Source organism: Corapipo altera, unplaced genomic scaffold, assembly GCF_003945725.1.
Source record: "Corapipo altera isolate COAL_440 unplaced genomic scaffold, ASM394572v1 50, whole genome shotgun sequence".
In the NCBI taxonomy this organism is placed as follows: domain Eukaryota; kingdom Metazoa; phylum Chordata; class Aves; order Passeriformes; family Pipridae; genus Corapipo; species Corapipo altera.
Window position 1 is genome coordinate 12,327,867 of NW_020884889.1, and position 20,612 is coordinate 12,348,478.

General features: G+C 39.3%; 1 protein-coding gene across 2 annotated transcripts in view; it reads right to left on the reverse strand.

Moving 5' to 3' along the window:
- Positions 1-8,388: 8,388 nt before the first annotated feature.
- Positions 8,389-20,612, reverse strand: part of NEDD4 (neural precursor cell expressed, developmentally down-regulated 4, E3 ubiquitin protein ligase) — a 53,884-nt gene continuing 41,660 nt past the window's right edge. For both annotated transcript variants that reach the window (XM_027644390.1, XM_027644389.1), the window contains 13 exons: positions 20,473-20,531; positions 19,520-19,585; positions 18,014-18,243; positions 17,321-17,442; positions 17,151-17,221; positions 15,492-15,587; positions 14,382-14,455; positions 14,182-14,242; positions 13,537-13,596; positions 13,334-13,441; positions 12,648-12,744; positions 10,315-10,387; positions 8,389-10,237 (listed from right to left, as the gene is read on the reverse strand). In XM_027644390.1, coding sequence (XP_027500191.1) covers positions 10,135-10,237; positions 10,315-10,387; positions 12,648-12,744; positions 13,334-13,441; positions 13,537-13,596; positions 14,182-14,242; positions 14,382-14,455; positions 15,492-15,587; positions 17,151-17,221; positions 17,321-17,442; positions 18,014-18,243; positions 19,520-19,585; positions 20,473-20,531 — 1,220 coding nt within the window. In that variant the 3' untranslated portion in view covers positions 8,389-10,134. The remainder of the gene's footprint in view (positions 10,238-10,314; positions 10,388-12,647; positions 12,745-13,333; positions 13,442-13,536; positions 13,597-14,181; positions 14,243-14,381; positions 14,456-15,491; positions 15,588-17,150; positions 17,222-17,320; positions 17,443-18,013; positions 18,244-19,519; positions 19,586-20,472; positions 20,532-20,612) is intronic.

The following is a 20,612-nucleotide window of genomic DNA, read 5'->3' on the forward strand; positions in this document are numbered from 1 at the left end:
TAACAAGCTCAGAGATGAGAAAGTTGCTTTGCCCACAAGATCCATTCTCCTGGTTTGGCTTCACATTGCTCTGCTCTAACACTATAATGTCATGGCACAGAAAAGGATAGGAACAAACACCCCGGGTGGGAAACAGGAGAGCTGGGAAAAGAGCTGTTTATAGCAGTATGAGTGTCCCCATTGGCATATGTGCAATCACAACACTATCCTCAATTAGCTGTAGCCTACAAGAGGTGGTGGTAGGGTCCTGGAGCCCAAATCCATTTTCAAACCAACATATAATCATCATCCTGGTCTCCCCACACAGGCTCAGCCCTTCCCTGCTACCAGTACCACCTCACCCTGCTGGCAGGAGCTGCCAGGTGTCACTACTGCTGTGAAGAAAGCTGTAGCTACAGACACCCAGGGTGGAGGAGAGGTACCATCACCGGGGCAGCTCAGCGTGGCTGCAGTGGTATTGGAGCTGCAGTGCTTTTCCAGGGCAGGCTGAGAGCAGTGGTAATTGCCAGAAACCCATTAACTGCAGGGGAATTACAGCAATTTGCACCAGGCAGCTCTGCCTTCAGACAGTCGAGTCCTCAAAGCCAAGCTGAGGGGCTGCCACGACGGCTGCTCTCCTGGCAGGGTGTCATTAACTCTTCTTCTCAGGGAAGCCTCTTTTGTCTTTACAGTTCTTGCTCTGAGTGTTTTTGATCTGGTGTCACTATAAGAATGTTTAGACACTTTCTTGTTTCTCATGCCAAACTCCCAGCCCAATTACAACTGTATTCACAGATTTTCAGTGTGTTACACTAAGTCTATTAAGACCCACCATACAAATGTTGACTTTTGGCACATTTGGTCACTTAGTAGATTCTTGCTTCATTTTGAACCTGTGTACAGTTACCATCTCCATTGCCTTCTCAAAGGAGATTCACTCCTTCCACGAGCAGATGGGCAAACATACTTTGGTCTGAGCCCTTGGGATGCTAATGAACTTTCTCTCCAGGGAGCCTTCCTGTACAGGAAAAGCACACCTTGACAAAGGGATTTTAACACAGATCTCATCTGGTTAGAAACCAACAAACACCAAAGTGGAAGGAGTACAATTATTTGCTACACTAGCGTTTTTTCCTCCTTTCAGCCACCTTCCACAACAGTGCTCCACTGGCCCAAATCATGGGGTGCACCTTGGCTGGGTTATTCTAGAGTGCCCCAGAGGCAGCCTCCAGGTGTTTACCCCCACCCCTGAAGGCTCATCACACCAGAATGAAGAAGAACCCTGCCATGGATTGCAGCAGGAGAAACACAACACCCCAACATCCTTCCCTTCTGCTGGAGGTAACCACAGGCAGTTTGGAAGAGCAACTTTACAGGGATCTGGCAAAGTACATTCCCTCATTCTTCCATGCCCACTTCCTGCACAGCACAAAGCTGTGAAAAATACCTAAGTATTTTTGGTCAGTCAGTCAGTCTGCTGTTTCCTAGATGTGAGCCAGCAGGTCTTGCTGGTACTTTTAACAAACCACCCAGCTACAGCTATAGAGAAAGGGCCATACCTGATTCCAGAGGCACTCTTGCCTTTACATACAGTCTAAAGATCTTTTGGTGTGGAGTTTGGATTTACCACAGCTTCAAGCTCTCTCTTCTGGCCTTCGTGCCACAGCTGATGCTCCTCTGCCTGCAGTGAGCTTCTCTGGACACAACCTGCCGACAATCCTTTCTGTTTTTCAGTAGAGCTTGTTTTCTCCTGGTTTATCTCCCTAGCCTGGCTCTTAGGTGCAGAAACAACAGGGTTGCAACATGCAGCTGAAGGTATGGCAACAGCATGGGACAGTGGCTCGGATCAGCCAAACCACCGGGAATGTTTCCCAGGCCAAGAAGCCTGCACACTTCTGCCATGCCACCTTGGGCTCTCAAACAAGGACCTGAGGGTTGTTTACTTCCTCTGAGCTCAGGGGTGCTCAGCACTCCTGGGAGGAAAGTCCTCAGCACTCAGCTGGCTTGGGACTGAGGTGACAGCAGACTGGCAGCAGCAGCTGGAATCTGCACACTGAGACACACAGAATAACTTAATTAAGGGTTTATGCATATGTAGAAACTGCAGTGAGGCACAGGAACAGCCAGCGGGTGGAGAAGAGCTGCCCCATAAACTGCATTTGCAATGTATATATTTTTTAATTGGCTCAGTGCAGTCCCCTCTCTCAACCTTTTCCCCAATACAGAAACAAACAAAATCCTGGAAATGCTGCAGTACTGTACTCTGATGTTATCTTCCATTAATCAAAGTGTTTATACTCTGGGTCGATACAATAAGTATCGGACCAAGAATAACTGAACAGAAAGAAAATGTCTCCTAGGTTACCACTCTCTATGTTTGAATCTACAAAGGAATCTCTCAGAGGCAGCTTTTTGTTAGAGTCTGTCATGCTTATCATGACAAACCCACTGTTCTGCAGCTATTTGTTTAGCAACAGGCATGAAATATGGTCTCCTTTCATCCCTGTATAAGTTACCTTCATTCTGCTGTTACAACAGGAAACAGGCAAATAATTTCTTCCTCTTTTCCTCTCTATGTTTGCAATGGGGAAACAAATATTGGAAATAAAATAAATGAAAAACAATGCAAGTCAGAGGCTAGCTAGCATTTGGGCATACTCTGAATACACCATGCTACAGATACCTATTTATTTTTGCTGTGAAAGATTGCAGCCCTTTCCTTTGTATTTGCATTCTCAGCTTGTTAACAATGTGGTCTCTCCTCTTATCTACAATTTATCCCAAGGAACTATTAAAAAGAAGGATTGGAGGAGGCTTCCTGCTGCTCTTGTCCCATTTCATCTCACAGAGACATAAGGAATTGCTGGTCAGGGAGAGGCCACTTGGCCAAAGCAGCCTGTGCCCCATCGGTTTATCTCGGCGCTGCCAGCGCAGCTCCCTCCAGCGCACTGCCCTGTCACGGGAGAGCGATCGCCTCTCAGGAGTGTGAAGATAAACAGATTTGAAGCCTTCAAGGCATGTTCCCAGCACCTCCTCCCCCTCACATGCACACAGGGTCAGCCTGCAAACGCCCCCGTGCACGACATGGCTTTGGGGATGAGACCGGGATGTTTGAAGGGCCACACGAAGCTGTGACTTGCACCAAAACTTTACCAAGAATTCGGGCTGACCCGCTAAAGGCAACACCCTAGTGCAAGGAGAGAGCCGAGGGGGGGGTGAACCGAGGGGAGCCAAAAGCTGGGCAGTGCAGGGGAGATTTCTTTTGATGCCCAAATGACTCCCTCCATCAGCTGCAGTCGCTGGGGTTTTATCTCAGCTGGGCTTCGGGAGTCACTTGGGAGTCCATGGGGATTTCCCCTCTTTTAAAGGCTCTGGAAGAGCTGTCTGCCCAGCGCTGGGCAGGATCTGAAGGCAGGAGACATGGCTGGATCATAGTGCCCTGTGCAGCCCAGGGGACTGTGGGGAATCAGAGCAGCCCACCCCAACTCCCCCCTGCCCTGCATTGTCACTAATCTGGCTCACATCTCTACCTGGGCCCTGCTCAGGTGTACCAGAGCAGGAGGAGATCAGAGGCTCGGCTGGAAGCACATCTACAGGCAGTGAATCCACATCCACATCCTCAGTTTGACGCAGTTCAGCACTTAATGCCAACCCAGCATAGGCACTGGAAGATGCAAAGAGCTTGTGTGGCCATGCAAGGCATCAGAGAATGAATTTTGATGGAAATAACTTGGGGGGTAAAAAACAATTTTTTTTTCCCCCTGGAATAACTTCCCTGGTTCAGTTTAGTATATGGCATACACAGATGTGCCTGCATAATACATCAGGAGACCAACTAGCAGTTAAAGCTGCTCAGAGCATAACTTGGTTTCAGCTGTGCTGTTATCCAGCTATCTATGGTGCTATTCATTAGCCTGGGATTACATTTGCTAAATGCTGAATAACATGTTGATGTCACTTATGCTCAGATACCTCTATAAGATCACAGTGGACAAACGGTAGCACATGGCAGATCATGTATTGTTTAAATAGCACACATATGGAATCATACCAGCATGTTCATCCTAAGTAACTAGAGAAAAAAGTATGTGTGGGTGGGTGGGTGGGGTGCATGACAAGTCAGTGAGTTAAATTGTCCCAATGTGCTCAGCTGAGGACCCAACCAGTGCAAGTCACTGAGTGGAAATCCCACCTGGAGTGGCTGGGGCAGCATCCCATTCAGCCTCAGCAAGGTGCTGCAGCACCGAGAGATGCCTTGGCCTAACTGGAGAAAACCTTCACCATGCAGACAGCAGACCAAATCCTCCCGAGTATTAAAATTCCTGTTGGCTTCAGGAGGGGCAGAGATGGACAAATGCCCTTTCCAAGGCATCCCGAGTGAGCTGCAGCCTCCCTGCCCCCCGTTAACACCTCCGGTGCAGGACATCCCGAGTCACATCCTGCAGCTCAGCTCCCCACAGCCCAGCCCTGCTGCAGCTGCAGCCCCAGAGCAACAGATTTCACTGCTCAGTCTTCAATTAGATACAGCCTGATCAGGATTAATTTTTTTCTACAGTGAGAGATCAACTGATCCAGCCTGTCTGCACCTTAAGAGTCCAACAGACTTTTTCCACTAAAAAAATGCATTTACGTGACTGAAATGGTTTTCACTTTCCTAATTCAGGTTTATCTAAGTGTGCAAAATTTCAACTTCGCCTCTTACCTTCACACAATTACATTTATAGAAATGAAAGTTTGATCTTAGAATGGTTTACAGTCAGACTTTGAATTCTCAGTGTGGAGAACAGCAAAATTAATTATTTTGTAAAATAGGAATTTTTAGCTGCATGTTAATAGAGCTCAATTTTATTATTTTTGCCTTGGATGAAGCAGCACCTCACGTTTTGATAGCTAACTTTTAATTATACTATGAAGAACACTTGTAACATTCTGATAAAGCACAGATAATTACTTTTTACTAACCTGTGAAGTAATTATTCTGCCAGTCTTCAGCACAGGATATAGGATATACATGATTGATTAATATTTCTTGCACAGGATACCTGTAACCATAGGATTAAGACCCAACAAAGGAACGAACAGCCTCTCAGCCCCCTGGTTTTTGGTCCATTTCTGTCATCTACATGGAAAGAGAGGCATTTATTTAAAACTCTGCATTACAGAAAGCAATAGTGCATGAACAACTAACTAGGAATAAATCTGTTAAGGATGGACAACTAATTGCTGGGCAGGAATACATATAATAGGGGGCTCATAACTCCATCAAACATTTTCTGAAACTGAATTTATTATAGAATGTATCATAACTAGAAAATAATGTGTTGCAGCTATTCAAAGTAAAGAAAATATTCACAGAAACCACAGCTTCAGCTAGAGAGTAATTTCTAATCTCTTCTGTATAGAAACTCCATTACTTGGGCAAAGCAAGAAAGCAGATTTTCCAGACAAAGGGATGACATGGTCTGGCCAGGGTAACTTCTATTAAAGTGGCATAGTTTGTCATATCTGACAACCCACTGAAGAAAGTTATCACTAGTTAAGGGCCTGACCCTGCATTCCTTATGTGGACAAAAATCCCTTTGAAGTCAATGAAGCATCCTGCTCAGATAACTATATCAGGATTTTGCAATTAATGAAAACTTTTAATTTCTTAAGTAGATTATAAAAGGTTTTCCCTGAAAAGCAAACTATTACATGTTACTCAGAGCAACTCCTTGGCAGTGTGGGTTTGTTTCCAGCAGCTCTTGCAGCACAGGAACTGTTTCTCACTAACTAGGAATTACAAAAAGTCAAAACCACGTTGTTTTCTATTTGCATTGATCTGCCTAAAGTGTTCTTCTCTAGCTGATGTCTAGTTGAAGATTTTGACAGCTTTGCATTCAAAAGGTCAGTAAGCACTCCTCAGGGCAATTTGATTTAAACCTTTAGCATTTTGCATACTCCCAAGCAGCAGTGCATAGGAGGACATGTGTGTTCACAGCCTCTGAAAGGTCAGACTTCCCAGACCTCAAAACAAAACCCCAATCAGAAACATTTCAGCTTGTAGAAAATATCAGACAATTATGAAAACATTTTCCGTTAAATTAAACTCAAAAGGGTATAGAAAAACAAATTGTGATGTATGTTTTTAGACTGGTGTATTTCAACAGAAAGTTTTCCATTCTGTCACATCTCAGAAGGCTGCCTTATCTGTCTTTCCTCAAGAGGCAGGCTCACTTACTCAGTGTCTGTTCAGGTTTTCCAAGCAGACTGGCCTCCCCCCTGCCCGAAATCCCAAGCCTCTCTCTGGGATGAAAACCTGAAACCTACAATGCAAAATTTGTTTGAAGTCTCATTAAGCAAGAAACCTCAAATTAAGGACAGCTCAGCAAACAAAACATTTTTCTACAGAATCACGTGGACATAAACCAAGCATTACATGGAAGTTCTCCCTCATTATCCCCTTTGTGAGCTGTTTGTATTCTGATTAGTGTGCTAATGATATATGTTCCACAGAGAAAAAGCAATTAAGTCTCCACTTCAAAGAAAAATGATTTAGTGTAAGAGCACCAAAGCTTGTGCTTGCATCTCCTACTGATTTTGTGATGCTGCAGAGCAACCTGGAGCTATTAAATGCTGAATTCCCATTTAAAACCATTGAATACAGTAGGTGTTGTTTGCCTTTTAAATATATAGATGTTTCCATAACATGCTTCTATGACACTACAAGTATGGGTTGGTGGTGGTGGTTGAACTGCAGATGAATAAGTGAGCTCCTCTCAGTTCACATCACAAGAACTGCACATTGATTCCTTTAAAGACATAGCTGATTAAAAAGGGGAACATATTAAAATAAACAAACTGCCTGGAAAAAAAGGAGAATCTCATACAAAAAAAAAAAAAAAGATAAGGCCGTATGTGAAGAACCCCCACAACAAACTAATGAGAAACAGAAAGGAAAACACACATGAACAGACCATGAAAAACAAGAGAAACAACAGAGAGAAGAGTCTAGTCTCCTAATAAGTGACATTATTTTTGACCAGAAGAAATTAGTAAAATGAAAAACCTACACATATTCAGTTTTAAGTGCTTCATGTGTGTTTTAGCACGTTACCATTGCAATGATGTAATTCCTGCCCTAGGGAATTGATGAGTATCACATATTTGCTAAGTAATGCCCAAGCTGCACCGAAAAAAGTACACAAGAAAAAAGAAAAGGAAATCTGTGCTGATCCAGGACACATTTCACATTGACAGTGTGCCAAAGGCAGCTGTGGATTTCAAGGAGACACACGCAGATTTCTGTAAAGATGACGTCAATTAGTGAAATAGCACCAAACTGTGCTATGGATTTACAGAACAAATCAAATGTCAAGGCACCAGGCAGCTTACAAAGTAAGTTTATGTATAAAACAATAGAACAGAAAACGAGCAGTTTACACTCATATATTTTGCCTGGGTTTGATGCATAAGTACTCAACCCAGTCTCTAGTAAAAAAAAATCTGTTTAATATGCTACAGATGTGACTTATTAATAGTAATTAAAAAGAATTTAAGTCATGTCCTTTAAGAAGCGTAAGTGAAGACTCAGTTGCACTTTAAAAGAAATTATTGTTTTTAACTTCCTCTTAACCCACAGCTCTGCCTCATGATGCAGCAAAAATGTTGAAGAATCACCTGCATCACCTTGAGAGACTTGATACAAATTAACATCCAGCATAAAAACCTGTCTCTTGAGAGAAATGAATTTTGAATGAAAAACCACATCCCCCAGTGCCTCAAACCTCCAAGTCAGTGTTGAATGTGTCTTGTTCATGCCTGAAGTCTCATTTCCCTAACACCAGATGGGACAGCACTTCCACATATATGATAACCTTTGGAGTAAAGGAGAAACTTTAGAGAAAGACGATTTCTTACCAAAACCCTTTAAGTCAATACAAACCAATTAGTGACACAGACTAAAAACCTAAGAAAGCCTCACCCACAGCAGTCTAAGAAAACCTTTGAATCAGGAACAGTTTACACTGCAAGTCTTTGCTGAGGTTAATCTATACACTTTACCTTTTTCAGGCTAAATAAATTCACTTCTTCGACAGCATCGTAGCCATTTATTCAGAAACACCATTAACAGTAATAATTAATACACAAATAAAGGTCGCCACCATCCTTATTGAAGGTCTAACTTCCCAGAGAGGTTGAGCCCTTGAAAAGTTTCCCAGAGGTTTCACACCATCCTAACACATGTAACCCCACCGTGCCAGCAGCTCACGGCACTGCCCTGCCCACCCCAGGGGCTGGGAAAGGCCCAAGGGGGGCTGCAGAGAAACCCCAATACAGGGGTGCACCTGTACAAAAGCAGGAGTGCTAAAATTCCTGAATTCTTGCTATTTCAAGACTGATTTGCACTTCAAAGAACTGAATCACAACTTATTAGAATAAACTTTTATTTACTGCTCTCAGGATCCTTATTTTATACTTTAAAGTATGCAACAAAACCTGCTACATTCAAATCTATACAGATTTACTGATATATATCATTCACGTTTTACAAAACTGCATATAGATTTGGGAAATTTGTATAAGTTACCTTTATTTACATGTAATATTCTCAGTCCTAATGACCTAGTCAAAGAATAAAACAAAAGTGGGATTTTAAATATCCCTTAAGACCCATTAACATTTGTTACATAATTTACATATCTTCAGAGAGAGATGTGCTACACTTTCCTCTTGCATATTTATAAAGACTGTGACTAACAGAAATTTGCTGGCCAAAGCTAGGTACTGTCATTTTCTCAGATCATAATAAAATGTTAATTGGCATCATAATAAAATTTGAGCAAGCCAGGTATATAAATCAATTTTTTTCTTTTAGAACCAACTTTGCTAATCATTTTAACCAGCACTTGCTCAAAGAAAGTGTTAACATTAATACAAAAAATACCCACATTTACAAAAGAAATCAAACTCATATTTATACGACAAGTTGATCTACAATAAATTGCACATTGTTGGTTATGACTTTGGTTATACTGTATTAACAAATTTGGTTTCTAGACTAACAGTGGAGAAAAAAATATAAAAATGCAGCTGTAGAAACTAGCAACCTGTAAACATATCACAGAACCAAATTCTGCACCTGATCACGTGTGCACGACCTCCATGCAGTTCAGAGAAGTTTGCACACAACAGACTGCTGAATTTGGCCCAGAAAACCCTGTAAACATGTTCTTTATTGTTATGTAGTGCAATACTGCAAGAATGGATAATAAAGGCCTCTAACTATCAGTAACTAATACTGAGTGATATCCATACAAATTCCACTTTAAGATTGATTTGTTGCAAAAGGCTGAATTGAAAATATTATCCATAGTTGAACTACAAATTTATCAAAAAAAGTGATGAACACTCAATAAACCAACATCAGTATACAAATTCAAACAAAAAATGGATATAATTTCTCATTAAAACTCAGAATTATGCTGCTTATCTGTTTTGTATAAAAATCTTGGGTTTGTTACACTGTTTTAACAAAAGCAAGCTAGAAACAGAAATCTAACAAATGTGTCAGCAAGTCAGCGTTCTGCAAACTGATGGCTGATAATGCAAACAAATGCTTTCCAATGTTTTACCTAATATGCTGAATTGTAAAGTGCTTAGAGCAGATCAGTTGCAAACAGCCTGAAGCAGCACAGACTATGATATTGCATTACATGAAGTTTGTTGGGTTTGGTGGTTTGTTTTTTTTTGTTTGGTTGGGTTTTTTTTTTAAAACAGTTTAACAATTTCAGTTGTTCCTCTTAAAGCAGCAATTCAAATTTAAACCCTCCGCAAAGATTTCTTCACAGCGTTACTTCAGTAGTTTACTGCAGGACAGTCTCAAACATTGTACAAGAGGCAACTGCTTAAAAACATTTTAGTTTTTGACTTAACTTGGCATTGGCCCATCCAATGTGTATATTGTATTTATTAGCAAAGTACAGAAAACTGTGGAAATGACAAAATACATTTTCAAAAGTTAGTGAATTTTTAATACTTACTTATTTTACACGTGATACTATGAAGATTCAATAGCCATGTGACTAAATACAATGGTAGTCCCTGGAAAATTCAACTTTGTTTGTAAACCCTTAAAATGAAATTGCAGCACTGGACCTATATAATTTCTATGTCTTAATCAACCCCATCAAAACCCTGAGTGTTTTCAATCGCCAGAAGAAGTTTATCCCATAAATCTTCAAATGAGTCGTATGGAGGCAAATCCAAGCGATTAAAGCTGAAAAACAGATGAGAACTCTTAAGTGTTTTATCACTCTTACTAAAGGTCATGATTTATTTAAATTAAATACTCACCAGGTATGAGCTCTTGGCAGCTTTTCAGGGGTACCCCACTGTTCAACTGTGAACAACTGTGGTCCATTTGAACCTGCAGGAAAGAATACATCGATTTTCACCCTATTATGAGATCCTTTTATAATCAGAAATTGAAATCAAGAAGTATTTTGGTTCTTTGTAATCTAATTCTGAGATTAGTAGGTGCTATCTCTATGAATCAAATCAATCTATACTCAGTAACTGTCAATAATCCAAAATCACTTGTATTGCTATACCTTAATTTCAAGAGACTTTTACAGCTTAAGCTCAGAAGTCTATGCATATGCATAGTAGTTGGCATTGAAAATTTTATAGAGAAGACAATTTTATGCTGTATAAATTTTTCATGTAAAAAATTATACATGTTTATCACCATGTGCCAAGTTATTTAACCTGGTAGAAAGTATTCAATGTCCACCTTTACCTACACAGCAACAAAGCTGAGTAACAGAGAACTTTTTGAAACCCTGTGATCATATGTGTGCATCAAGGACCTCCTTATGCACCTGAGAGAACATTTTTGGCTAGCAAGTGCAGCCCCAGCTACCTCTTGCCTTCAACAGCTGCCATATCTGAAAGTTTCAGCATGTCACATCTGTAAGTTTCGTGGACCTCTCAACCCTCACCGAGTAGATGCAAAGGGCATTTTGTAACCATTTCCCTCAGCTGTATTTGTGTACGTCTGGAGAAGACTGTTTAGTTTAAAAAAAGAAAAAAAAAATCACTATCTTGTCAGAGAATGTCTGTTGAGCGTCCTAGTTCTCCAGCTTGGGTGGATTTGCTCCCGGAGTCCAAGCACTGCCGTTTTAGGAGCAGAAACGCCTCTCTGTGCCACGAGAGGGAGATCTCCGCTAGGAAGTCAGATGCAGGGCTGCACAGCGGGGGTGGGAAGGGAAGAGCCACGGGGACAGCCCGGCAGCAGCAAAGCATCGCGGACCTGCTCGGAGCACTGAAGAACCACCCACAGTTCTTCAAATAAAAGCTGGTACAGGAAAAGTGATTCTGATCCTCACTGGGGTTTAGTGAGGATAGTAAAACAGAAATAACCACAAGAGAAACAAAGAAAGCACAGTGCAAGACAACTGTTAATTGAATTTTTCATTAATGAGTAAGTGAATAGAATTAATGAAACTGCGACTTGGCCAGAACACTGCCCGAGGATATCCTAAACCCCAGGCAGAAAGAAGCCAATAACTTCAGCACTTTCTTTCTCTGCATCATTCTTTAGTTCTACCTCTAGTAGTGTTTTTAGACAAAAGAAAAAGAGAACTCCTGAGGCAGCAGAATTCCGATTGGGTTCCCCTGTGATGAGCATGTGCTGTAACACCGGCAGTGCCAAGGTTCAGGTGCAACAGCAGACACATGGCTCAAGTTTACTGAGGGTACTGTCCTCCCATTGGAACTCACAGCTCATTTACTGAGGGAACACAAAAAAATCAATGAAGTATTTACAGCGAAAATGAAGACATGGAGAAATGGGAACACGTGGTGGGTGGTATTTGTTTACAATTCTTTTGTTTTATAAACAAATTAATGTGTTGTTTATAAAGAAAATGCTTAATCAAATAGGCAAATCAGGCTATTCAGTCATTTGCACAGGATCTCAAGCACTTTTAGCCTTAATAAAGTAGTCTAGCAGAAAACATAATAGCTGATGGCAGCTGCAAACAGGCTTCCCATCAGCAGAGCTTCCCCACCCTCCTGGGCTGTTCTCTCTGCCCACCCGTGGTCGTTCCACAGTGGCTTTTCTGGCTTTGCCATTGAAGTCACTCCCTGCTGTCAACTGCTTGTTTCAGTCTCTGCCTTGTAGGTTCACAGCTTTTCTTCTGGCATTGTGTTTAACTCGTGTCATTGCAGTGATCCCCTCTGGAGTATATCCTTACAAACAACTGCATCTGTACAACCGTGGCTTGAGAGCAGATAAAAGCAGTCGGGGAACTGAAGTTAACTGCTGATGCCAGCACGTCTTTGTAATCAGATCTTGGATAACAGAATTTTCTTCAAGCTCAATCATGTGTTAAACAGGATTTTTGCAGCTCTTGAGAACTTTAAAAATCCACATTTGTTTGAGAAGTCCTATACATTTAAGAAACTTCCAAAACCAGAATCAAAACAAAGTGTTTATAGAACATGGGACACACGTGTGACCTAAGTGACTCTTCTCTAACTTTGATTCTTGTAACTACCAATATATACTAATTTTCAAAGCAAAATTTGAAAAATAATTTGCCTCTGTCTGAAGTCAAACATCAGGACAATTTTGGTTTCAGGTTCTCTATTACTCAGTTGTGAAGATAATCACAAGTACTCACCATACAGCTCAGCAAACCCATTCATGGGGACACGGGATGTGCCAGTGACAAACTGAAGTAACCTTATTCTCTTTTCAGAGTCCATCATTAAGACTGCCTATGTATGATAATGATTACAATTAAAGATTTATTTTTAAATTAGAGTTTTAAGCTAGTAGACTCATGCAACACAATATCTACCTCTAAATCATTCTCTGTAAGATGTAATACATATTTTTAGTGATAAGCACAGTATACCTCTCTGCCTATGAAGTCAACAATTTTTTAATGGTACTGTAACAAGAGTATGGTTACTGGCTTAGCAGGCTGTTAAAATACTTCCCTTGAAGATCTGGCCCCTACTTTCTTTGAAGTTTCCTGATGTTATGAACTAGCAGCCAAATTCCTGTAATTTATTAAACAGAAGGGTTTAACACCTCTTTAGTGTAACCATGCCAGAAAAACCTACACAGAAATATTTTTAACCCCAGCCGGACACGGATTTTTTTGAAAACGCAAGTATCAGTATTGTATTTACACTCTTACCATGCATCTCATCTTTAGTTTTCTTACTTCCTCAGGAATTTTAATGGTCAAATAATATTTACCTAATCTATTGTTTAATCACACAATAAACTAGCAGAGCAGAAAGGCAGCAGCTTTTGAACAGTTTTTAAATAAAAAAAAAAATTAGAACTTCATGATACCTTCCAGAACCACTGTATTACTTGATGGTTTATGTTGTAGCCATTTTTGTATTTTGTATGTAGTTTCCAATCAGCCACATCCACATCTCCCAATCCACACATTAATAACTACAAAGATAAAAAACCAAACAAACAATACCAAAGTTTAAGTCAGTAAAATTAAGTTTCACTGTGATTTGCTTTCTGTTCCATGATACACTTACCTCTAGCTCATTTTCATCAAAAAGTTTAATCAGATCCTGTGGTATTAGTTCAAAAAAGCCCTAAAAAGATGAGAGAAGTTTTTGAAAATCAAGTCAACATTTTTTAAGCATTTTTATTCATTAAGAATGATATTTAGAAGCTTTAGTAAACAGAGCCAAAGCAACACATCAAATACAGATGTTTGGACATCACTAGTCTGCAGTTTGGTTATAGTGCTTTTAACTCTGACTTCTCACATCTTTATTGTGCAATACTAAGTGATGAATATGGAAGTCTGAACAAAACGTATGTGATACAATTTACATAAATAAGGATAAGCAACCTACATTAAATCAAACTAATATCATTAAGTTTCATTTCTGCAAAAGTCATTAAGTAGTTTCCACTACAGCTAAAGCTGTCAGCCATGATTGAGAAATCAGCAAGTTTTTAAATAAGATTTCAACACCTCAGTAAAAACATATCAAAAAGATTAAGTCTGAAATATTTCACAGCTGACACTACAAAAAGTATCACTGTCTTTTTTTTATACCTTACATTATATACATAACAAAATTATCTGTGGGTCTTCAGGATGTCCAAAAAAGCTTGATATTAGTTGTAACAAATTCTTAGAAGAATTTATTTTGTAATTAAAGCTATACCTCTTTAAAGGCTGTCATTTGTTTCTGTACTCTGCTCACAAATCTCCACTGAATTACAAGACTGTAGGGAAAAAAAGAGAGCAAAACCTTTTAAAATAAAAGTGATTTATATACAAAAAGCAACAACTTCCTTTTGTCAATAAAGCTAAACCACAGCCCCTGTAGAGGTGGATACATTGCACACAGTGACCAGTACTCACTGAATGTAGTCTCTCTTGTTCTTGTTGGTGACAACTATTTCTGATCCACCACTCTTCAGTTCATGTTGATGGGTCTAAATGGAACACACAGAATGGGTGTGAAACGAGACAGGGGTGTAACAGAATTCCTGGGTTACTATCAGGTAATTCTGGGAACTCTGGAACACTGCAGAATTTGGAAACCATGAGAAACAGATCCAGTCTCACAGGTCACGTGATAAAGAGAATTTGGTTGATTCTTTTTAGAAAAAATGTATTATTCAGGGATGCTAGACTGCAATGGGGAAACCTCCATTTTTCTGACCTGCTACAATACACCACTCAAGTCAGCACACAAGTTTCCAGTAATGTGGACTTGGCTAACTGCATATTCCATGACACAGCCTTCTTTCCAAATCTCATGGAAAAACAATTACAGAACCACTTCAGCAGTGGTCCCAGTAAGTAAGTGAATCAATATGCATGTCTATTATATAATGATTTATACTAACAGAACCTCAGTAAACAAATATCTGATTTTCAGTTGATCATGGATACACATTTTCATTGCTCCTACTTAGGATCATTGCAGTTACACAAGACCACAAAGGTTATTATCCTACTTAGATCTAGTTGGCAGCTGTAATTTGGAATTTTTATGTAGAAATACCACAAGTTTTGTATGACTTATCTTCGATAGCTTTCTACAAAATAACAAACTTGTTTATTCTATAGGTTTCTAGTACATATTAGAGAAAAAAACATTATCTCCCAGTGATTCCAACCATTTCCAAAACAGCTCATCCTTTCCATCCAATCACATAAAAACAACCTCCACTCCAGATTAAGTAATGAGTCTACAGATACCTTAATCTTGGGTTGCCTTCACAGCAATAGCTACAATTCAATGCAAGTAATATTTAAGAAAAAAGCCTAAGCAGTTTTTTAAAACTCTGCTTATTTCCAAGTCCTTTATCACATCCCATACAGGTTAAAAGCACTGCATGAGCAAAAAGCAGCTGAGTGAATGAAGGGGTTTTCTTAACACCACACAGGTAAAATCAGCTAATTTCATAGGTCAAATGTTTTCTTTGATGTTTTGTCTATTCTACTTTAAATAAACATACTTACCTGACCAAAAAGTTCTTCATCAACTATAAATCTGAGGTCCAGTTCTGTTGGATCATTTTCAAGAATCCATCTCAGAGAATTGTAATATTCGCTATCCTGAGAAAGAATTACAAAATAGTAAACAGAAAATAGAGTAGCCACCTTTTAAGCTGTAAGAGGTTCCACTACAGTCCAGTGAATGCTGCTACCCAGGGCAACCCTCTAGTGGATACAGGGATTCTGGAATTGTACAAGGCTCTAAAGACATTTGAAACCTGTAGACTCAGCAATCTGTGTAAATGTCTCACACAGCAAAATGGTGATAAGGTGCCACAGCATTATCTGAAGTAATATATTTTGTGTCTCATCCTGTATTTATCTTCCTTTTATTATTAGGCATTACTATAACGAGCCTTAGGAAATTAAACGAAAATTAAGATAAAGTCAACTGCATCCAAAGCAGTGTGACCAGCAGCTCAAGGGAGGTGATTCTCCCCTCATCTTTACTCTTGTGAGACCCCACCTCGAGTGCTGCATCCAGCTCTGGGGCCAGTAGTGCATGAAGGACGTGGACCTGCTGGAGCAAATGCAGAGGAACCGCAAAGATGCTCCCAGGGCTGGAGCACCTCTGCTCATGGAGACAGGCTGAGGGAGTTGGGGCTGTTCAGCCTGAGAAGAAAAGGCTCTGGGGAGACCTTAGAGCACCTTCCAGTGCCTATAAAGGGGCTACAGAAAGTATGGTAAAGGGACTTTTTATCAAGGAGTATAGTGACAGGATGAGGGACAATGGTTTTAAACTGAAAGAGGGTATATTTAGCTTAGATATTAAGAAGACATTCTTCCCTGTGAGGGTGGTGAGGCCCTGGCACAGGCTGCCCAGAGAAGCTGGGGATGCCCCACCCCCGGCAGTGTTCAAGGCCAGGTTGGATGGGGTTTTGAGCAACCTGGTCTGGTGGAAGATGTCCCTGCCCATGGGAGTTGGAATTGGATGGGCTTTAGAGTCCCTTCCCAACCAAACTATTCCATGATTCCAGAGTACTGAACAAAAACAAAATCAAAACACAAAAAACCTCACCCCCAAAAAATGAGAACACATCTATAAATCTATTACTCAGAAACAGATATTCTGTAGTTTTAAAGGACAACAAAACCAGTAATAGACTAAAGAGATCAAATAACAATCAATTTGCCCATGAGTACTCTAGATAAAAACCATTATCAGGCAACCAACCACCAAGAAAATTCTAAGGGCCATGTTTTCCTCTAAAAATGTTATACTGTATCACTCAAATATTTTCAGTCTCTGAAAGTATAAGAATACAACTATTTTGAATAATCAAAGACACAAACTAATTTAAAAAACAGATTAAGACAAGGATCCTAAAGATATTTATATGCAATTTTAAGAACCCTAGTGTCTAGAAATATTTTAAGAAAACATCATAGAAAGTTTCGAGTCAAGTTTCCAATACAGCTCAACTGACTTAAACCTGAGTCTAGGTCTTTGATACTCTCTGGAAGTTCCAGTTCCTAGAAAACTTACAGACTTATAAGAGATGTAGCCTAAAATTTCTTTGAATCATGCCTTTTCAACCTTCACAATGTATTAGACATATATATAGAGAGAAAAATTAAAATGAACATGAAATCTTAACATACATGATAAAGCAAATTACATACCACAGACTCCATATCATGTAGTGTTATTGGTTTTTGGAGCATCATCTTGTAAAAAGGACGAATAAAAAAGGCTTTAAAGAAGAAGAAATAAATTCAACAGTATGTAACTTGAGATTCAAACCAGCCACAATATTAATCTAAATATCATATTACATAAAATTAATACTAACCATCCAAAAGTTTGCCATGGTAAACAGCCATGCCAGCCACACGACCTATAAACTTGAAATAAGAGAGATGATCTTCATTGCAAAGTCCAGAGTTTGGATTGATCTGCAGAGTATAGTTATCTCTGAAGTTGAGGGAGGGAACAGGGAAGAGAAAGAAAAACAAAATGTTGTACTATTGGAACAGTCTCATATCTGAAGATCTGAAAGACATGACTAGTTAAATCAGTTATTGCTTTCCATGATATTAATATCTAATATTTAACAACACTCAATAGAAGACAATTAGCATATCAGAAACAACCACCACGAAACACCTTCGTAAGTTAAAGACATACCAAAGAGAATGGATTAACTGCTACTAATTTTAAAGTAGTCAGAATAACATACTCTGCATTATTTGTTAAGTGCTGCCCCTTCTGTTAAGCAGGAGATGGCTGCAAGCACACCCTTGTCCATGCATGGAGGACATGGCTTATGTTAGACCACTGCAAAAAAAAAAATGCAGGTACTGCCTCCACAGTATTCTGCCCTCAAGCAACAAGGTGCAGATTATTGCACTTATTAACAACTAAACCCTCCTCTACAGTTGCAGGTGAGGGGGCAGTAATTCCATTTTTAAAGAAGGTCTGAGAAATACATTTGATCTGCTTTCCCCAGGTGAGTCTTCATGTCTTCCAGATCTGTATTACTTACGTAGCTGAATATTCGAACAATCCATAATAAGGATTAAACATTTCTTTAGAGAGAAGGAAGAACCATTCCCTGGCCACTCCTCCATAGTCTAAACCTTTTTCCCCATCAAATTCAATCCAAAGTCTTGCTTTAAGGAAATCCGCTCTCTTTACAGCTATAATTCTTCTATAAGAATCTTCAAGGATTGTTGTGCGATGAATTTTCATTTCAAATCTATTTGGAATATCACTCTACGAAAAAGAGAAGAGGAAAACAGAATAATAGAACAAAACCCAGCATCTTATAGCAGAGTATGCAAATTCTGTAAAAAGACACTGAAGGGCACACAAATGTTTTTCTTAAACAACTTGGAAACATAACACAGTATGATTGAGAAGACATCCTATCTACCTACAATTCAACTAGCAAGGGGAATTTCAGATTCTAAGTCCTATTTCATACTAAGTACAGTTAAAGTAAGTTCTTACTAATAACAGCATATGGGCAGTTGTTCTGCATGCAGCAAGGCATGCAGTCTTTTTTGACAGTGAACATTCATCATATTACAAACTTGATTAAAAAAACTCACAGTTTTACTCACAGTAAAAAAGCTCACATAAAATTATCTGGAACCATTTTACCTGGCTTATTTCTCCTTCCAGTTCAATATTCTAACTACAAGGCTAGGTGTCCCATTCTTTTACGTATGACAAAATGTACAGCTGTATTTAATTCTTAAATTACCACGATTATATTGAGTGGCTGAGCTGTATATAATTTCTCAGATTAGCATAATGACATGTGAATGAATGCCAAGCTTGTTTGACTAGGAACACAAAAAATTAGGTGCATATATAATTGTGTGCAACTTACATGTCAGCTCAAAATGCATAGGCAGACTTGGCAGGTAAAAGGTGGATCTAAACTATTTTATTTATTATATATGTAAAATATCTCCCAAGGCCACAAAATTTGATTGCGCTTGTGCAGAGACTCATTGTTATCTGGCTGTCCAGATGCTATTTACAGCCTTTTATGCTATGTGTTATAAATACACCTGGCACTGCCATTTCAAACTACAATTTGCCAATGAGATTCATAAACTTCAGATTTTAAGTCTGGGTTTTATTTCAGTCATCCAGCCTGATCAAAAAGTGACAGTACAGATTTCTACATGGACAATGTAAAATCTATTTGGAGAACTTCCATTTCCATATCCTGAGTTTCAAAAACTACTATATGCTTGATCAGCGATTTCCAAACTTCTCTGTTGCCAGTCTACTTTCAGGTTCACGACTTCTGTAACCTTTTGGAACTCCTACTTTTTCAATTAGATTGCTTGCAGTCTCATCACTGCATCAAGTCACAAACCCTGCTGTTAGATTCAATGCTAGTTGCTACCAAGTTGCTGCTTCACAAATGTATCTGTGATCAGACAGAAAATTTACCTTCCCTGTAACATAAGTTTTCCCTTGTTCAGGGGCCTAAGTTTCTTAACTTTCTGTCAGACTCCTACTGATAACTGACCTGTTTCTTTAATTTCTTTCTGAAGAATTCATACTTCCTCTTATAGTCCCTGGAGTAAGGCACGGCCTTGGAGGGGAATAAAAGAAAAGAAAAAAAAAAAAGAAAAAGTTTGAGATACTCTAACAATTAATGTAATATAAACTAGTCTATGTTTGTGAAACACAGACAACGCATTTAAGTTCTGAGATAACAGGAATACATGTTTTACTGAGTGGCAGGGGAGACTTTCAATTTATAAACATCTGGAATGAAAAGCACTTCTCTGTTCAGAGCAGTTCCATAGAATTCATCCTGCACTTCACCATCAGCTGATGTAACAAACTGAGATCCCTGACTGGCCCAGATCAGAGTGACCCAAATGCCTTTGGTGACGTACAGAACACGGAGTCTTTCCTGCTGTATCATGAGAGACCTGGCTACAAACCCCTCTATTTTCCATGAACAGGGAAGGCTGTTTACATACGTGGGCTATTAATAAACACACATATCAGCTGAACACTAAAACCCATCTATAATTATAATGTGTACCAGCTTTGCAATTAGTCCTGGTGATTTTGCACTTCAGATTAAGTATCAAGGCTAGATAATTATTTTTTCAGTTGGCAATTAATTTCATTCCTTTTTAAGAGATTTTTTTTTTCTTTTTTCTTGAGTTTACTTCTTGAATTGAGCTAGTGTGGATAAAAAAATACACAGTTTTTTACCCACTTTAAATCCCTCCCCCTCAGGGGAAACTTTTTTACTATCACGGGAACTGCTTTTTTTTTCTGGCATTTAAAGACCATTTCCACAGAAAGCTTTTTAAATAGTCTAAGAAAAATTAAAAATGCTTCGTTCAAAGGCCCTGGAAGTTTCACCTTCTAGACTGAATAACTGATAAATGACAGGAGTTTATTTGGATGCTATTAACAGTATTCTTGAAAAACATGAAAATCTACATAAGGAATGCTCACTGGTCCAGTTATAGCCACATTCTGCAGTCGGGGATCCTCCCATTGTGTTCTCTTTGTATCTGCAAGACATTTCTTGATTAGTTCCATTAAGTTCCATTTAGATAATGTTCAGAAATAAAATGATGAGTGGGGGAGAATAC